This window comes from Vulpes vulpes, chromosome 7, assembly GCF_048418805.1.
Source record: "Vulpes vulpes isolate BD-2025 chromosome 7, VulVul3, whole genome shotgun sequence".
Classification (NCBI taxonomy): domain Eukaryota; kingdom Metazoa; phylum Chordata; class Mammalia; order Carnivora; family Canidae; genus Vulpes; species Vulpes vulpes.
Window position 1 is genome coordinate 30,346,149 of NC_132786.1, and position 19,272 is coordinate 30,365,420.

The following is a 19,272-nucleotide window of genomic DNA, read 5'->3' on the forward strand; positions in this document are numbered from 1 at the left end:
AATTCAAAATGGATGAAAGACCTACACTGGGACCAAAGATATAATTGAATCTTTGAACTGCTGAAAGTGAAAATTCTCAGTGCAGAATTCTACTTCCAGTTAGAATACCCCTCACAAATTGAGACATTTTTAAAAAACGTTTTAAAGACAAAAGCTTTAAACAGTTGGTCACCACAAGGTACATTTTTTTTTTTAAAAAAGGAAGTTTTTCAGTGAGAAAGAAAATGACCCACATGGAAATTTAAATGTGCTGGAAGAGTTGAAAAGCCCTTAAAAACAGTAAATGTGTGGGTAAATGGGAATATTTATATAAAAAATTCTTTAACTTTCCATTGGCTGTTTAAGGCAAATATAATAATGTGTTGTCCAGTTTGCAACATATATCTATATGTACACACACACACACACACACATAGAATATATAGTTAAAAATGCAAATGATGGAAAGACATAAGGAATTATACCATTATGAAATTTTTACATAATATTTAGAAAAAATGAAAATGCTGTGAAGAACATGAGTTAATGTTCATGAATGTTCATCAAATACATAAGAAAATGTTTTATACCTTCTACTATCCATATCTTTCAATAAGATGTCAACTTCAAAGATGCAACTTGGTTATGAACTAGCACATCATAATAATTAACACCCTTGGAATATACAGAGTATATAATAAAACAATTACCTATTCTGTAATTTAACCATACTTATCTATAAAACTCTGCCATATAAACAGGAATGTTTTGGGAAGTATGGTTTAAATTAAAGGAAGGCCTATTAGCATGTTCACTTCTTGACTGGAACTAAAAGCATATGCAAAATTTTGACTGATAGTATGATCTGGAGCTGTACTGTTTAATTGCCACTAGCCACAAATGGCTACTTAAATTTAAATTAAATAAAGTAAAATAAAATGGAAATTTTAGTTCTATAGTGGCACCATCAACGTCATGTGCTCAATAGCCACACAGTCGGTGGAGACTATTTCTCTAAGTGCAGAAATCACTACTGAAGCACACTGATCTTGATACTAACTTTCTGGATACCAAAATCCATCATTATAACTTCCTCCTGGTGATGATGGTGATGGGAGACAAATTGGAGGAGAATATCCAACATCACAGTGACAATTAAGCCTATCATTGCAAATCTAAAACCAAAACCAAACAAAAAATTAGATCATTTTAGGTAAAATGCAAACATTAAATTTATTATTTGTGACTGTTGGTCAATGTAAGTTATTAAAATATAACTTCATATACTATAATTTTTATTTTAATATGGAAAATAATTTTTAAAATATAATAAATGTCTGTAATATCTTTTCAATGTCATAGGTACTTCCTCTTATTTGTCTCTTGTATTTTAAAATAACAATAGATTACAAGCTGATACAATGAAAATGTCTTATTCTACAAAGGCATAGAAATTATGAAGCTAGAAATTATAAAATAGTGGAAGTTGATATATATAATGAATTGTGCTAGATTTTAAAATATGCCTGTTATAAGAGCCAATTTTTACAAAAAAAATGGAGAAAAAAACATAAAGGAAAAAGCTTGCTTAATGAGACACAGATACCAAAATGTATTTTGCTAGAAGTAGGAAGGCTATAAAATATCTATAAATGTGATCTGGTGGATGGGCACTTGGGTAGTTCAATCTGTTGAGCATCTGCCTCCAGCTCAGGTCATTATCTCAGGGTCCTGGTATCCAGCCCCACATTGAGCTCCCTGCTCAGCAGGGTGTCTGCTCCTCCCTCTCCTTTTGCTCTTCACACCTGCTCATGGTTTTCTCTCTCTCTCCAATGAATAAATAAAATCTTTTTTAAAAATGTGATCTGGTGGATGAATCAAAAGGGTCAGAAGCAGAAGAAAGAGTCTAGAAATAGATTCATGCAAATTAAATTTAAACTAAATAAGAAAAGAAAGAAACAAAAGAAACTGTTAATAATAGGACATGTAAGTGATTTGGGGGAAAATTTGATACAAGTCATGTAGGCAGGTCACTTTCTTCCTGGATTATTATATAAAATATGAAGCATCAATATAGCAGGAGATATTAGCCAAAAAATTAAAGCCAAATGCAGGCTTGGAAACATTTACTAAATTTACAAAATTCTATTCCCTGGTAGATATTTTCACAATGGATGGACAAATAGAAATGCAAATGGTAAATATGACCATACATGCTTAAGAACTGTATCTTAATTTCTTAATTAAATGTAAATTAACAATAGATTTAGCATGTGAGAAGAGATTTTAAAAACTGAGAATGTAGTCTTGCCAAAATTTGAGAAAATGCATTTTTATCTATAAGGGTGAAAGCAAAAACAGTATAGTATTTCTAAAAAATATAATATCTATGAAAATTTAAACTGCATAAATTTGACCCATCGTATTTCATTGCTAGCAATTTAAGGAATCAGATAATTGTGTGAGGGGTAATGTATAACAATGTCCATTACACTATTATTTACATGAGTAAAGTAAAAATTTGACATTATCTTAAAGTCCATTGGTAAATGAGTTTTCAAATATAGTTTGGAAGAGACATACATGGAAGTAAATTGAAGTTATTAAAGGATGAAAGAGATCTGGATGGATATGAAATTCTGCTCTCACAAAAATATTAGATTTTAAGTAATATGTGTAATATAAATAATATGTGCAATATAAATGGTGTGTTTAAACATCAGTACACATACATTCAATTACAAGCAAAATTTATATAAACATGTATAAATATATATTTATAATCTTCAATGAACCCATTTCTAAAATTTCATACTGGAGTATTTTTCATGCTGCATTTTTGTACAAAGCTCAAAGTTATTTTAGCTCATGAGGCTTATAATAACCTGAACACATAAATCATTTGTATATGTATATGGAATGGAATCCACTTTATTAAATTTCTAAAGGAAATTTCTACATTGAATAATTCCGAACTTTATTACCACCTTGGAAAAAGTTACTGACATGGATTTTATTTTATTTTTTTAAATATATTACTTATTTACTCATGAGACACACACACACAGAGATAGAGGCACAGGCAGAGGCAGAAGCAGGCTCCTTGCAGGGAGTATGATGCTAGACTCGATCCTAGGACCCTGGGATCACTAACTGAGCTAAAGGCAGACACTCCACCACTGAGCCACCCAGGTGCCCCTGACATGGATTTTAAACATTATACATGAAAATAGAGGAAATATTACATACCCCATGTCCACTGCAATTTTTTTCTGACCCACAATTTGGTCTATTTGGGTAGTTATTGATGTCTTCGCAGACTCCATTAAAACAAAACTAAAATGTTAAAACAACCAACAAAAATTTTAAATGTAAAGCCAAGAGTTTCACAATCATACTTGGTACAAAAATTAGACACACAAGATAGATTCATATATACACACACATACAAAGCATATGAATCTGGATTTCATGACATCTATTCCTTCTAATAAAATTAAGTTGAAGTCTAAATGGCATGTTATTACTTTACCATATAAAATTCTGAGAATGAGATACTAGTTATTTCCCCATGAGGCAGCAGAGCTGTAAGTTAGTTGATACTAACTGGCCTAAGAACAAATATAGCCAACTTGTACTGACCATTTGTAATAAGCTAGTATCTGTCTTTGCATTTTCTATGCATTTTTATAATATATACTCAGAATGACCCTGTGAAGATGTTTTAACCTCACCTTATATTTGATAAAAATAAATGTACTCTTTTATGATCATGCATGAGTGGTTAACAGAGCCAATATCAGTGCAGAAACTACTTCAGTCTCAGAGCCACATATTTATAGATCAATGCTAAATATTAATGTTCCTGTCATTTTTAGATTTATTTCCAACTTTAATGATAATCTTTCTTCTCTTTCACATTAGCAGTGTGACCTAGTACAAATTATTTAAACCCTCCTTGCCTCAGTTTATCCATCTTTGAATTTGGAATATAATTGATACCCAAATTTTTTTAAAACTATAGGTTATAAAAATGTAGGTTATAAGGATGAAGTAATTTGTTAGACATAAAGGGATAACAGCAATGTTTGGCACACAGTAAATTTTCACTAACACAAGATATTGTTTTACTGATTATTTATTTCATTTTTTTGTAGACTTTAAGTACTTATTCCCCTATCCAAATTTTAATTTACCCTAAATATCTTACCTGTTGACAAAACCATTTTCATTCTCCTTAAACATTGTCACTGTGGCTATAATACACTAGTCATATTTCACTTGGTTGTCCTTAAGGGAAAAATAAGCTATGAAAAGTTAAGACCTATGCTTCTGATACAGTTTCCTTCAAGTAAACAGACCAACTTATAGGTGGCTTTTTTGTAATGACAGCAAACAAGAGACGCTATAAAAGTACATAGCCTTGGGATGATGTTTTGAATATAAACTAATACACAAGACTTCCTTCTTTGAACAAAAGACACAAATAGTGTCAAACAGAAGCAGACACATCATAGTTCAAAGGAAAAAAAGCAATATAAGTAAATACATATTTCCTAAAGAGAAACACCTGGATTATGTAAGCATATTTTCTTATATAGTCCCAGGTATGAGTAAGAAAAAGGCAGATAATTTTATTTATTTATTCAATGATTAGGTTATCTCATTTTGGATGATTAAATGTCTCAAACATACCCCTTTTCAAGTGTAAAATGAATGTGCTGAGATGTATTTGTCCTAGCCTACCTGTGTGAGCTAGAAATCACTGAAACTCTTTACCTGTTCTAAGTCTTTTTTTTAAAGATTTTATTTAATCAAAAAAGCTTTCTATCACATCTAATATTAAGCAAACTTGTATTGTGAGAATAATGTTTATCTCCATGTAGTATACTTTTCACTCAATATATTACAGTATTAAATACATATGTTTTATTTAAAATTTCATTGTGATTAGTAAGAGAGACATACTTTTCTTCATGTTAATAAGTAAGATATAAAGTCTCCCCCCCCTCCCTCTTTCTCTTCTTATCTAACAAGATAATTTTTACAAAGGACCCACATTTAATGAGAATAAGGTAAGGAGTCTTTCCTTTCCAACCATTCTGAAATCAACTGACTAATGTAGAATAACAGATGAAAATAAAGTGTATCTTTAATTTTCTAAACAATCATAGAATAATTCCAGTTCAAGTTCACAGACATGGCAGTCACGATTGTTCCCCTTTCCTAATTAATGTGAGTAAAGGAGAATCAGAACAAGCCAATTAGAAGATGAGAGAGTTAAGAACTTCCTGGGGTTTTGAAATAAAATGAAGGCCACTGGTGGATAAAATGCTGTGTGGAAGCAACCACATCAAATGCAATAATAAAAGAGAGAGCCTAGTTGATCAGCCTCACAATGCTCTGGAGGAGCTGCAGCCTCAGAATAATAAGGAAAAGCAGAGGAAGGAGACCCAAAAAGTCAGGTTGGGCAGGGAGGCTAACAGGTGGAATTGTCCATGGAAGTCTGTCCATAGAACCACAGAAGTAGAACCACAGAAGTAGTTAGCTCTCATATTCACCACTTGCCTCTCCTTTCTCTCAATTACAAAATGCAGCCAACACAACATTTTTTATCCCAAGGAAGAAAATTTAGAAAGATATTTTGTTTCCTAAAGCAACTGAATTAATGATGACTATAGAATTTAGGCTTTTCAAGTGGTCTGTCCTCTAGGAGAGTCCTATCCAATTAAACTACAGGATGTACCACAGCCGAAATGGCCAGTTCCCAAATGAAGACAGTTTGTGAAAAGTCCCTGTCACATGGATAAGGCTGTAAATTAGGTTTTTTTTTTTAAATTAAAAATAAAATGGGAGTAAAAAGTCATGCCAGCTCAAAGTTCCTACTGAACCAAGTAGAAAGAGTCAGTTTCCCTTCCTTCCTTCCTTTCCTTCCCTTCTCTTCCTTTTTCTTTCTCCTTCACTTCCTTCTTCTCCCTCCATGGGCACATTAGTCAAATGGGCATAAGCTAGTGATCAGACCTTCCCAGGCAGAGAATCATTGATGGTGAGATGAGTGGTCATACAAGGCAGTAGGACAAACCAGCATGGCATTCTTCTGTGGCATTTGTATGCTTCATCCTCATATGATTTTATTTCAATTGTTATCGTTATTTTAATTGTATTCTCCCTGTAGGTAAGATATGGTTTCACTCTCATTACTTTTTTTAACATTCTTCATCTTGAGGGGGTGTGGCAAGATGGTGGAAGAGTAGGGTCCCCAAGTCACCTGTCCCCACCAACTTACCTATATCACTTTCAAATCATCCTGAAAACCTATGAATTTGACCTGAGATTTAAAGAGAGAACAGCTGGAACACTACCGAGAGAAGAGTTTGCATTTCTAACAAGGTAGGAAGATGGAAAATAAATTAATAAATAAAAAAGAAACCAGTGGGGGAGGAGGCCCCACAAGGAGCCGGGCTAAGGTCAGGCAGCGACAGCCTCCAGGACAGGAAAGCCCAGGCCTGGAGAAGCAAGAACTTTAAAAATCTTCTCAGACAGAAAGGTGCTCGCAGGGAACTCGGGCAGGATCCCAGGGGGGCAGTGGAGCCCCCAGGCTCCCGGGGTCACTAACAGAGGAGGTGCGACAGGGGGGCAAGAGTGAGCGACACACCGCAGGCCCAGTGGGGTAAAGGGTGGGGCCTTGGGGAGAAGCTCAGGCAGTGGCTCCAGGCAGAGGGGGCTGCGGGCCAGGGAGCACAATTCCTGCAGTGCAGGCCTTGCATTCCAAGGCTCATGCGGGACACAGCCCAGGATCTTGCATCCCCCCCAAGGCAGGCGGAGGCCGCGAGGGACAAGACAGCGAGGATGATCCAACCGCAGGCGCCCCCAGAGCATCCAGGCCAGTGCAGACTGGGAGACTGCGGTAGTTACTACCAGGAGGTGACTCTAGGGATGGAGAGCTGGCCGCTGCCACTGTTGCTGTTCCTCCTGACATCCTGTGCCTGGGAGGGTCGGGGCCACCAGGGAACCGGGCCTCACATGATAAACAGCTCCCACTGAGCCATGCACCTGGTAAGGGCAGGGCAGCTCCCCCAGGTGTACACACCTGAGAATCAGCAGAGCAGGCCCCTCCCTGAGAAGACCACCTGGAAGGACAGGGGAAGAGCAAGTTCTTGACCAAGCAGAACTGGGAAGCTCCACAGGAAGTCGAGGGATTTATAGTACATAGAACCAGAGGATACCCCTCCTGTTTTTTTGTTTTTGTCTTTTGTTTCTTTGTTTTTCCCTTTTTTTTCTTCCTTTTTCCAGTACAACTTGTTTTTAGGCACTCTGCACTGAGCAAAATGACTAGAAAGAAGAACTTACCACAAAAGAAAGAATCAGAAACAGTACTCTCTCCCACAGAGTTACAGAATTTGGATTACAATTCAATGTCAGAAAACCAATTCAGAAGCAAATTATAAAGCTATTGGTGGCTCTGGAAAAAAGCATAAAGGATTCAAGAGACTTCATGACTGCAGAATTTAGATCTAATTAGGCCGAAATTAAAAATCAATTAAATGAGATGCAATCCAAAATGGAGGTCCTAATGACAAGTTAATGACGTAGAAGAAAAAGTGAGTGACATAGAAGACAAGTTGATGGCAAGGAAGGAAGCTGAGGAAAAAGAGAAAAACAAAAGACCAGGAGGAAAGGTTAAGGGAAATAAATGACAGCCTCAGAAGGAAAAATCTACATTTAATTGGGGTTCCCGAGGGTGCTGAAATGAACAGAGGACCAGAAGGCATATTGGAAGAAATCATAGCTGAGAACTTTCCTAACTTGGGGAAGGAAACAGGCACTCAGATCCAGGAGATAGAGAGAATCCCCCACCTAAAATCAATAAAAACCGTTCAACACCTTGATATTTAATAGTGAAATTTGCAAATTCCAAAGATAAAGAGAAAAGTCCTTAAAGCAGCAAAAGAGACAAGAGATCCCTAACTTATATGTGGAGAGATATTAGATTAACAGCAGACCTCTCCACAGAGACCAGGTAGGCCAGAAAGGACTGGCAGGATGTATTCAGGGTCCTAAATGAGAAGAACATGCAGCCAAGAATACTCTATCCAGCAAGGCTCTCATTCAGAATAGAAGGAGAGATAAAGAGCTCCCAAGATTGGCAGAAACTGAAGGAATATGTGACCACCAAACCAGCTCTGCAAGAAATATTAAGGGGGACTTTATAAAAGAAAGAGGAACTCCAAGGAAACGATCCACAAAAACAGGGACTGAATAAGTATTATGATGACACTAAATTCATATCTTTCAATAGTAACTCTGAACATGAATAGGCTTAATGATCCCATCAAAAGACGCAGGGCTTCAGACTCGACAAAAAAGCAAGACCCATCTATTTGCCGTCTACAAGAGGTTCATTTTAGACCTAAGGATACATACAGCCTGAAAATAAAAGGTTGGAGAACCATTTACCATTCAAATGGTCCTCAAAAGAAGGCTGGGGTAGCAATCCTCATATCAGATAAAATAAATTTATCCCAAAGACTGTAGTAAGAGATGAAGAGGGACACTATATCATACTTAAAGGATCTATCCAGAAGAGGACCTAACCAGCATAAATACTTATGCCCCTAATGTGCGAGCTGTCAAGATCAATTAATTAATAACCAAAGTTAAGACATACTTAGATAATAATACACTAATAGTGGGAGACTTCAACACAGTGCTCTCTGTAAATGACATATATTCTAAGCACAACATCTCCAAAGAAATAAGAGCTTTAAATGATATACTGGACCAGATGGATTTCACAGCTATTTTTACAGAGCTTTACATCCAAATGCAACTGAATACACATTCTTCTCAAGTGCACATGGAACTTTCTCCAGAACAGACCACATACTGGTTCACAAAACAGGTCTCAACCAATACCAAAAGATTGGGATTGTCCCCTGCATATTTTCAGACCATAATGCTTTGAAACTAGAACTAAATCACAAGAAGAAATTTGGAAGAAATTCAAACACGTGGAGGCTCTAGACCATCCTGCCAAAAGATGAATGGGCCTACCAGGAAATTAGAGAAGAATTAAAAAGAATCATGGAAACTAATGAGAATGAAGATACAACCATTCAAAATCTTTGGGATACAGCAAAAGCAGTCCTGAGAAGGAACTACATTGCAATACAAGCATCTCTCAAAAAACTGGAAAAAACTCAAATACAAAAGCTAACCTTGCACCTAAAGGAACTAGAGAAAGAACAGCAAATAAAACCTACACCCAGCAGAAGAAGAGAGTTAATAAAGATTTGAGCAGAACTCAATGAAATAGAGACCAGAAGAACTGTGAAACAGATCAACAAAACCAGGAGTCGGTTCTTTGAAAGAATTAATAAGATAGATAAACCATTAGCCAGCCTTATTAAAGAGAGAAAAGACTCAAATTTATAAAATCACAAATGAAAAAGGAGAGAACACAACCAATAACAAGGAAATACAAACGATTTTAAAAACATATTATGAGCAGCTATATGCCAATAAATTAGACAATCTAGGAGAAATGGACGCATTTCTGGAAAACCACAAACTACCAATACTGGAACATGAAGAAATAGAAAACCTGAATAGGCTGATAACCTGGGAGGAAATTGAAGCAGTCATCAACAACCTCCCAAGACACAGAAGTCCAGGACCAGATGGCTTCCCAGGGGAATTCTATTGAACGTTTAAAGAAGAAACCATACCTATTCTACTAAAGCTGTTCTGAAAGATAGAAAGGGTGGAATACTTCCAAACTCATACTATGAGGCCAGCATCACATCAATTCCAAACCCAGACAAAGACCCCACCAAAAAGGAAAATTATAGGCCAATATCCCTGATGAAAACAGATGCCAAAATTCTCAACAAGACACTAGCCAATAGGATCCAACAATACATTAAGAAGATTATTCACCATGACCAAGTGGGATTTATCCCCAGGATGCAAGGCTGGTTCAACACTCATAAAACAATCAATGTAATTCATCATATCAGCAAGAGAAAAAACAAGAACCATATGATCCTCTCAAAGATGCAGAGGAAGATTTAACAAAATACAGCATCCATTCCTGATCAAAACTCTTCAGAGTGTAGGGAATAGAGGGAACATTCCTCAGCATCTTAAAAGCCATCTATGAAAAGCCCACAGCAAATATCATTCTCAATGGGGAAACACTGGGAGCCTTTCCCCTAAGATCAAGAACATGACAGGGATGTCCACTCTCACAACTGCTATTCAACATAGTAGTAGAAGTTCTCGCCCCAGCAATCAGACAACAAAAAGAAATAAAAGGCATTCAAATTGGCAAAGAAGTCAAACTCTCCCCCTCTGCAGATGACATGATACTATATATAGAAAACCCAAAATACTCCACCCCAAGATTGTTAGAACTCATACAGCAATTCGGCAGTGTGGCAGGATACAAAACCAATGCCCAGAAATCAGTGGCATTTCTATACACTAACAATGAGACTGAAGAAAGAGAAATTAAGGAGTCAATCCCATTTACAATTGCATCCAAAAGTATAAGATACCTAGGAATAAACTTAACCAAAGAGGTAAAGGATCTATACCCTAAAAACTACAGAATACTTCTGAAAGAAATTGAGGAAGACACAAAGAGATGGGAAAATATTCCATACTCATGGATTGGAATAATTAATATTGTGAAAATGTCAATGCTACCCAGGGCAATTTACACATTCAATGCAATCCCTATCAAAATACCATGGACTTTCTTCAGAGAGTTGGAACAAATCATCTTAAGATTTGTGTGGAACCAGAAAAGACCCCAAATAGCCAGGGGATTTTTTAAAAGGAAAACCAGAGCTGTGCACATCACAATGACAGATTTCAGTTGTACTACAAAGCTGCGATCATCAAGACAGTGTGGTACTGGCAGAAAACAGACACACAGATCAAATGGAACAGAACAGAGAACCCAGAAATGGGCCCTCAACTCTATGGTCAACTAATATTCAACAAAGCAGGAAAGACTATCCACTGGAGAAAGGACAGTCTCTTCAATAAATGGTGCTGGGAAAATGGACAGCCACATGCAGAAGAATGAAACTAGGCCATTCTCTTACACCATACACAAAGATAAACTCAAAATGGATGAAAAATCTAAATGTAAGACAAGAATCCAGTGTCCTAGAGGAGAACACAGGCCACACCCTTTTTGAACTTGGCCACAGCAACTTTTTGCAAGATACATCTATGAAGGCAAGTGAAACAGAAGCAAAAATGAATTATTGGGACTTAATCAAGACCTAAAGCTTCTGCGCAGCAAAAGAAACAGTCCACCAAACTAAAAGGCAACCTACAGAATGGGAGAAGATATTTCCAAATGACCTATCAGATAACAGGCTAGTATCCAAGATCTATAAAGAACTCTTTAAACTCAACAGCAAAGAAACAATCCAATCCTGAAGTGCGGAAAAGACATGAACAGAAATTTCACCAAAGGAGACATACACATGGCCAAAAAACACATGAGAAAATGCTCCGCATCACCTGCCATCAGGGAAATACAAATGAAAACCACAATGAGATACCACCTCATAGCAGGGAGAATGGTGAAAATTAACTAGACAGGAAACAACAAATGTTGGAGAGGATGTGGAGAAACGGGAACCCTCTTGCACTGTTGGTGGGAATGTGAACTGGTACAGCCACTTTGGAAAACTGTGTGGAGGTTCCTCAAAGAGTTAAAAATAGAGTTACCCTACAACCTAGCAATTGCACTGCTGAGGATTTACCCCAAAGATACAGATGCAGTGATATGCCAGGACACCTTCACCCCAATGTTTATAGCAGCAATGTCCACAATAGCCAAACTCTGGAAGGAGCCTCTGTGTCCATCGAAAGATGAATGGATAACAAAGAAGTGGTCTATATGTGCAATGGAATATTACTCAGCCATTAGAAACAACAAATACCCACCATTTGCTTCAATGTGGATGGAACTGGATGGCATTATGCTGAGTGAGTAAGTCAATCGGAGAAGGACAAACATTCTATGGTCTCATTCATTCAGGGGATATGAAAAAATAGTGAAAGGGAATAAAGGGGAAAGGAGAGAAAATGAGTGGGAAATATCAGAGAGGGTGATGGAACATGAGAGACTCCCTACCTCTGCGAAATGAACAAGGGGTAATGAGGGGAGGTGGGCGGGGGATTGGGGTGACTGGGTGATGTGCACTGATGGGGGCACTTGATGGGATGAGCAATGGGTGATATGCTATATGTTGGCAAATTGAATTCCAATAAAAAAAAAAGTCAGGAGCTTAGCCGAGGGATTTGTATTAATAGCAGAAAAATAGATATCTTGGTGTGGAGACATATCAACACAAATAAAGTCAGCGTTTATTAAATGTGAAAAAAATATTCTTCAGCTTAATTTTCATAAATTTAATTATGCTGTATCCTACTGTAAATTTTACTGGGTTCATCCAATATGATATTTCTTCAGGTTCTTACATTTTTAAGTTGATGCTTTTTGGCAAATCTTTCTGGCAAACTCTTTCCAGGAGTCACTTCCTCAAATACTTTTCCATCCTTAAATTCTTTCTCCTATTCTAGAATGACAATGTCATGGATATTATATCTTTTGTTATAATCTCACAGGTCCCTGAGGCTCTATTCATTGTGTTTTTAGTCTACTTTCTGTTATTCAGATTAGGTATTTTCTATGGTTGTATCCTCAGGTTACTGATTCTTTACCCTGTCCCCTCCATTCTGCTCCTGAGCCTATCACTGAGTTTTATATATTGATTATTTTTATTTTTTAAATTTCCAGTTGGTTCTTTTTTATATCTTCTGTGTACTAGAACTTTCTATGTTGTTTTTCATTTTTTTTAATTTAGATTCAATTAGCCAACATATAATACACCATTAGTTTCAGATGTACTTTCTATTGTTTCATTAGTAGTTTCAATCATGTCTGTAATTGCTCTTAAAAAATGCTAATGATGGCTGCTTACATTCTATGAAGTATACTGATAACCATCTTGGTGTTGTCTTGGTATTAGTGTTTGGGTTTTTTTTCTCTTTCAAGTTGAGATTTTCCTGGTTCTTGGTATGAAGAGTGATTTTTTATTGAAACCTAGATATTTTTAGTTTTATGTTATGAGATTCTAAAATCTGTTAAAACCTGTTGTAACAGTTCCTGTTAGAGCTCTAGAGGAAAGGCAAGGGACATTGCCTCTTTATTGACAGGTTAAGATTGGAAGTAAAGATTCCACTAACACCTGAAATGAGAAGAACTCCTAATTACTAGAAGGGTCAAAGAAGGACAGATGCCACTGAGCCTCTGCTCATTCCACCCTGGTGAGAGTATAGATATGACCCCAATTTTTTCTATGTTTTCAGTTGAAGTAGAACAGCTATTATTTAAAAGTGTACTATTTGCTATACTGCTCTTTTGGCTAAAGAAGTTTGGCCTTCCTTGATGACTTCTTTTTGTCTGTTCTATTTGGCATTTCTGAGTTGCTAGCTTCTCTGACACCCAGCTTGGGATATATGAGGCAAAAAGAAAAGGAAACACATTGCTATGTTGTTCCTTGGGTTTTGAAGTCTCTACTTAGTTTTCCTTTCTCTCTTCAGCTTTCAGAGTCTTCTTATTTTTGCCTTACATATAAAATTGTTTTTTTAACTGTACATAGTAGAAAAGTATGTCTAGTGCATCCTTCTGGAACCTCAAATCTCTATCTAGTCATTTTTAATCATCACATATATATTTGTCAATATTTTCCTATACATGTAACTCTTTTTGTAGCATTTAAGAAATCTTTTAGTGTACCAGACACTAAATTTTCTTTGAGCTCTGTATTAAAAATCTTTATCTGCAATTCCTCTGAAATAGTATTTTCTATTTTAGCCTAGAGATTAGTTTATCTATTCTTATACTAATACTGCAATGGTTTAATTATTTTAACTTTACAGTAAGTCTTGATATTTAGTAGTATGAATTTCCAGTTTTCATTTTCTTTAAAACTATATTGACTACAGGGTGTCTGAGTGGCTCAGTCAGTTAGGTGTCTGCCTTTGGCTCAGGTAATGTTCTTAAGGTTCTGGGATCCAGCCCTGCCTCTGGATCCTCTGCTTCTCCCTCTCCCTCTGCCTCTGCTCTCCCTCCCATTTATGATCTCTCTCTTTCTCTCTCAAATAAAATCGTTTTTAAAAAATAAAATTACATTGATTATATTGCCCTTTACATTTTTAGGTAAACCTTTAAGTCAGTTTTTCAATCTCCACCAGCAGAACATCCTCACTGATACCAAAAAAGTGAAAACAAAAAAACCTGCTGGGAGTTTGTTTCTTGGTGGTATATTCATCTATTGATTGAGAACATTAACATCATAACAAATTTAAGTCTTCCAATAAATGAGGATGGTCTATCCATTTTTTAAAAGATTTTATTTATTCATGAGAGACACAGAAAGAGAGGCAGAGACATAGCCAGAGGGAGAAGTAGGCTCCATGCAGGAAGCCTGATGTGGGATTCGATCCCAGGACTAGGATCACGCCCTGAGCCAAAAGCAGATGCTCAATCACTGAGCCACCCAGGCATCCCGGATGGTTTATCCATTTCTGTAGATCTTCTCTATTAGAGTATATCTCTACTTTACACTATACTTTGCAATTTCAATGTAGAAGTTGTCTTGCATATCTTTTATTTAGTTTTCCTAGGTTATAAATACTTTTAAATGCTATCAATGCCACAATGTCATGATGCTAGCACTCCTTCTAAAAACTTCACTTTTAACCTACTTATAAAGATATAACTTCAAAGACATAAAGTCACAGGGCTGTTACAACCTTGGCTTGGGAAGGACCAGCAAGACAACTTTAGCCAAATCACAATCTACACTTTAGTCAAAATCAAAACCCATAGAATTTCCATGTGTAATCCAAACAGAAGAAATGCATGTTTTGTAGGTTTTGCTCTGATTTCTTATACACTATGTTGGAAATATATGGTGGGGTCATTAAAAATTATTTGCAAATGTTGCTGTATAGAGAAATGTAGCATACTATAATTTAACCAACTTACAGTTGGTGTTTAATGTGTATTGGTTTTATTCTCTATTGTAACTCAATTCATAATTGCTCTATACTAGTGTATATTTCCTAATAGCTAAAAATTAACTCATTATTACATTAGAAATGGATTTAAAAGTATGTTAATATATCAAACTCTTTACACATTATTTTTAAAGTAGGCTCCATGCCACGCACAGTTCAAACTGATGACCCCAGATCAAGACCCAAGCAGAGATCATGGTCATACACTTAACTGACTGAACCACCCAGGCATCTCACTCTTTACATATTTCTAAATCACTTTCCAGAAGGCATGTGCTAATTTATACTTATTTTAAGATGATACTAATTATGCTTCTCACCATCAAATGCTATTTTTAATGCCCAAATAACACAAAAATAATTGCTGGATATTCATTTAATTTGTATTTATATAATAACAAGTTAGATGGAACATTTTCATATTCTATAGTAATATATTCAACTTCATGAGACTTTTTTGCACTGATATATGTTGGGGGTATGTGTGTATGTGTGTGCATATACACATATACATACTATACACATATATTGTGATATATGTATACGTTGTGATATATATATGTGTATATATATATATATATATATATATATTATGTGGGGTTTTCTTTAATACCAACTGAGTGTCTAATAATTCCATATAACTCAATTCTGACACTATTTGGAGTTAAAATCACATTCTACAACTTAAAAGTGCCATAAGACTGCCCCCATGTCAGATACCAGATGCAAATCCCAGACCACCTATACTTCTAACCATCTGGCTTATAAATTGGAGGTTCCCATGGCCCCCTCCTCAGGTTTGATAGTTTGCTCATTTGGCTCACAGAACTCAAGAAAACACTTTACTTATGTTTACCAGTTTATTACAAAGGATGCAACTCAGCAACAGTTGAATGAAAGAAATGCATAGAGTAAGGTATACTGGGCACTACGGGGCAAGGAGGATGTCATAGTGCCCATGACATCTCTAAACATCTTATCATTGCAGCAAATTGTTCACCAACTTAGAAAGACTCTGAATCTCAATGTTCAAAAGTTTTTATGAAATTCAACCTCTAGCCACACCACTTTTCTTTCATAGAGGTCTGTGAGTGGGGCTAAGTCTTCCAACTCTAATCATTTGGTTTTTCTTATAACCAGTCCCACCCTAAAGCAATCTAGAGATTCCACCCTAAGTCATCTTATTAGCATAAACTCAAGTTTGGTTGGAAGCAGATGAATAACAGAACACATTCTTATCACACAGGAAGTTCCAAGGGGATTTAGAAACTCTGCCAAAAATGAGGGACAAAGACCAAATTATTTTTATGTGTTATACCACAAACACACACACACACATACACACACACACTCAAATACCACCTTAAGGTATATTAATGATTAAATTAGTTAATAAATTTATGTATTTACTCTGTCATATTTATAGTAAATATTTTTTCATTTTAAATATCTTTGAAAGGATGACATATTAATTTATAATATAGTCAGTGATAGTTTGTTCCTTTGCAATTATGTCATTTTTATGTCAGAATATCTTTTCTCATTCTTAGACAAGCTTACTAGTCACTTCTGTTTTCCTCTTGATTTTCATTTCTTAAAATATTATATCTCAATATAAATATTTTTATTAAAATTTGTGTACTTTTTTCCTTTGGTCAACTAATTTTTTAATGGTACAGTTTAAAAAGTTTATTTTGTTTCTCAAAATTTTTAAGAAAAAAATATAAACAAAGCTTAAACTCTGTTTTATTATTGTGTCTTATGGGAAGGCCAAATTTTTAACATACATATATTTTGCTTTTGGAGGAAGAATTAGGCAAGTTGGCCAATGACAAATAAATGTTTTACTTTCATTACAATCAAATTGTCAATTATAGAAAGATTAAATTCTTGGCTTCTTTTGCTTTTCTTCGTTGTTCTTATTAGATTGTTCTGACCTCCTTTTTCATGTATTATCTGATTCTTTTTTGTTTTTTATTTACACAGATTTTTGAAGATTAGATTCTGGCTTACCAAAGAGGTTTAGATTCTCAAGTATGAGAAAACAAGTTTAAATATCTATAGCAAAATTTATAATTAAAAAATGATAGTGAAGTAAGCGTTCCTTTGGTTAATAAAAATTCTGATGTTTTAATCTTAAGATCATGAAACAGTAACCAAAATTTGTAATATTAAATATAAATGAAAAATCTTAAAGTCTCTCTCTTTACAGAGGGAACAGTTCTGTATCTCAGTGTAGATGCAGTGTATCCAGGGAAGGAAGTGAGTTCCGGGTCTTTCTAGATCATCATCTTGGACCTCATCCTCTTTTTTCTCTTTCTTATGCACAAACACTTACATACACAGACACTCAGACACACACACATATCATGTATGGAATCAAGTAAAATTTTTACTTACCTTATTGTATCCACACATAGTGCCATTGCTCATTTGGGTAAGATCCATAGCTGAAGATGTTGTGTCATTTCTTACCTTGGCTGACAAACAAATATGACCTCCAAGGTAAGTATATTGAACATCATGAACTGATGATTTTGGTACTATTTCTGAATGCGTCCAGTGACAAACTAACTTTCCACAAAGGATACTCCTGGCAATATGAAGATAATTCAAAAATGTTACTCAGATCATAACATCAAAGTTATTCAGAACATACATCATCTTATATAACAAATAAATTCAAATGTATATATTAGGTCCATCTCTCATTTGTATTAACTTATTTTTGCATACACACACACATGCATTTGAGAAAAACAGTTAGCTAAATACACACCCAAAACTGCAACCTGTGTTTCCACAATTTCCAAAAGTATCTGCTTGAAAATTCACTTCTTGTGTACATAAATAAGTAGAAACTTTAGCAACTGAAAATATAAAGTTATAATTACTCATCTTAAAAAATTTTAAAAATAAAAGTGGTAAATTACTATAGGGACATCTAGACAATAGCAATGCCCAGTCAGTGTCATCTGCTATAAATATTTAGTGTCATCTACTGGATATATGAGAAGGAGAAACACTAAAAACTACCCACTTGAGAATAGGAAAATTGTATCACAGGCAGAAATAATTAAGAAAGTAGACATTTGCTCTTTTATCTATAATTCTAATATTCTGCTCTCCTTTGCACCTATCACCTGAAATTGGATTAATATCCTCTTTTATTGGTCCTCTACTTATTAAGTCTGTTATGCCTGTTTACATAGTTCAAAGTCACATTGATTCACAATTTATTTTCAAATTTGGATTTAAACAAAACATATCTTTTATAATGGCTATTGGATGGATTATTGACTTTAGAAAAATATAGTTTGTAAATGAACCCCAGAACAAAAGACACAATGATTACATTTTCCAAATAATTTTTCACACTGTACATCCGGATCTTGGCATACTCCTCCAAAGCAAAAGGCAGTCTTATTATTGCATGGTTCTAAATCAATAGATTTCACATCAGGTACACAAGATGTAGATGATCCATTGCAAAATTCTGGAAAATCACATGGATCTGTCCTTTGCCTACATAAACGTCCTCTTTCTGCTATCTGTGAGACAAAGAAAAACTAGTATTTTTTTAAAGTAGTAAACCAAAAATGTAAAAAAATCTTAAATGAGAGCAGCATATTTCTGTTACTTCCACTAGAAAAAGTGGAAGTAACATTTTAACTACTTAAAGTCAAATTATGGATTTACTTAAAAGCTCAAATGAAATAGATTGGAAAAAACCCAACTGTCCATCAATGGATGAATAGATGAACAAATTGTGGTATTCATACAGTGGAAGGAGCACTGATATATATGCTACAAGGTGGATGAAACTTCAACACTATCTTAAGAAAGCCAGACACAAAAGGTCACATATTCTATGCTTCTACTTATATGAAATATCCAGAATAAGTTACTACAGACAGAACACAAATTGGAGGTTGTCAGAGACTGAGGCAGAGGGAAAAAGGAGAGCAAGTGCTTAATGGGCTGGGAGTCTCCTGTTTGAGTGAGGAACATGTTTTGGAACTAGGTAGAGGTGGTAGTTGTGCAGCATTGTGAATGTACCAAATGCCCCTAAATTGTTCACCTGAAAATGGTAAATGTTATGCTATGGGATCTTACTCTTAATTTTTTTATAGGCTCTACCAAATGTAGGAATTATCCCCATGTGTACGGAAAAGGGCA

At 35.4% G+C, this 19,272-nt stretch overlaps 1 protein-coding gene across 1 annotated transcript in view; it reads right to left on the reverse strand.

Moving 5' to 3' along the window:
* LOC112916316 (A disintegrin and metallopeptidase domain 3-like) overlaps window positions 1-19,272 on the reverse strand; it is a 99,890-nt gene that overhangs the window by 11,209 nt on the left and 69,409 nt on the right. The window contains exons 14-18 of the mRNA XM_072763475.1: window positions 18,449-18,644; window positions 17,873-17,963; window positions 17,494-17,686; window positions 3,229-3,315; window positions 1,040-1,154 (exon numbers count right to left, since the gene is read on the reverse strand). Of these exons, the coding sequence (XP_072619576.1) occupies window positions 1,040-1,154; window positions 3,229-3,315; window positions 17,494-17,686; window positions 17,873-17,963; window positions 18,449-18,644 (682 nt within the window). The remainder of the gene's footprint in view (window positions 1-1,039; window positions 1,155-3,228; window positions 3,316-17,493; window positions 17,687-17,872; window positions 17,964-18,448; window positions 18,645-19,272) is intronic.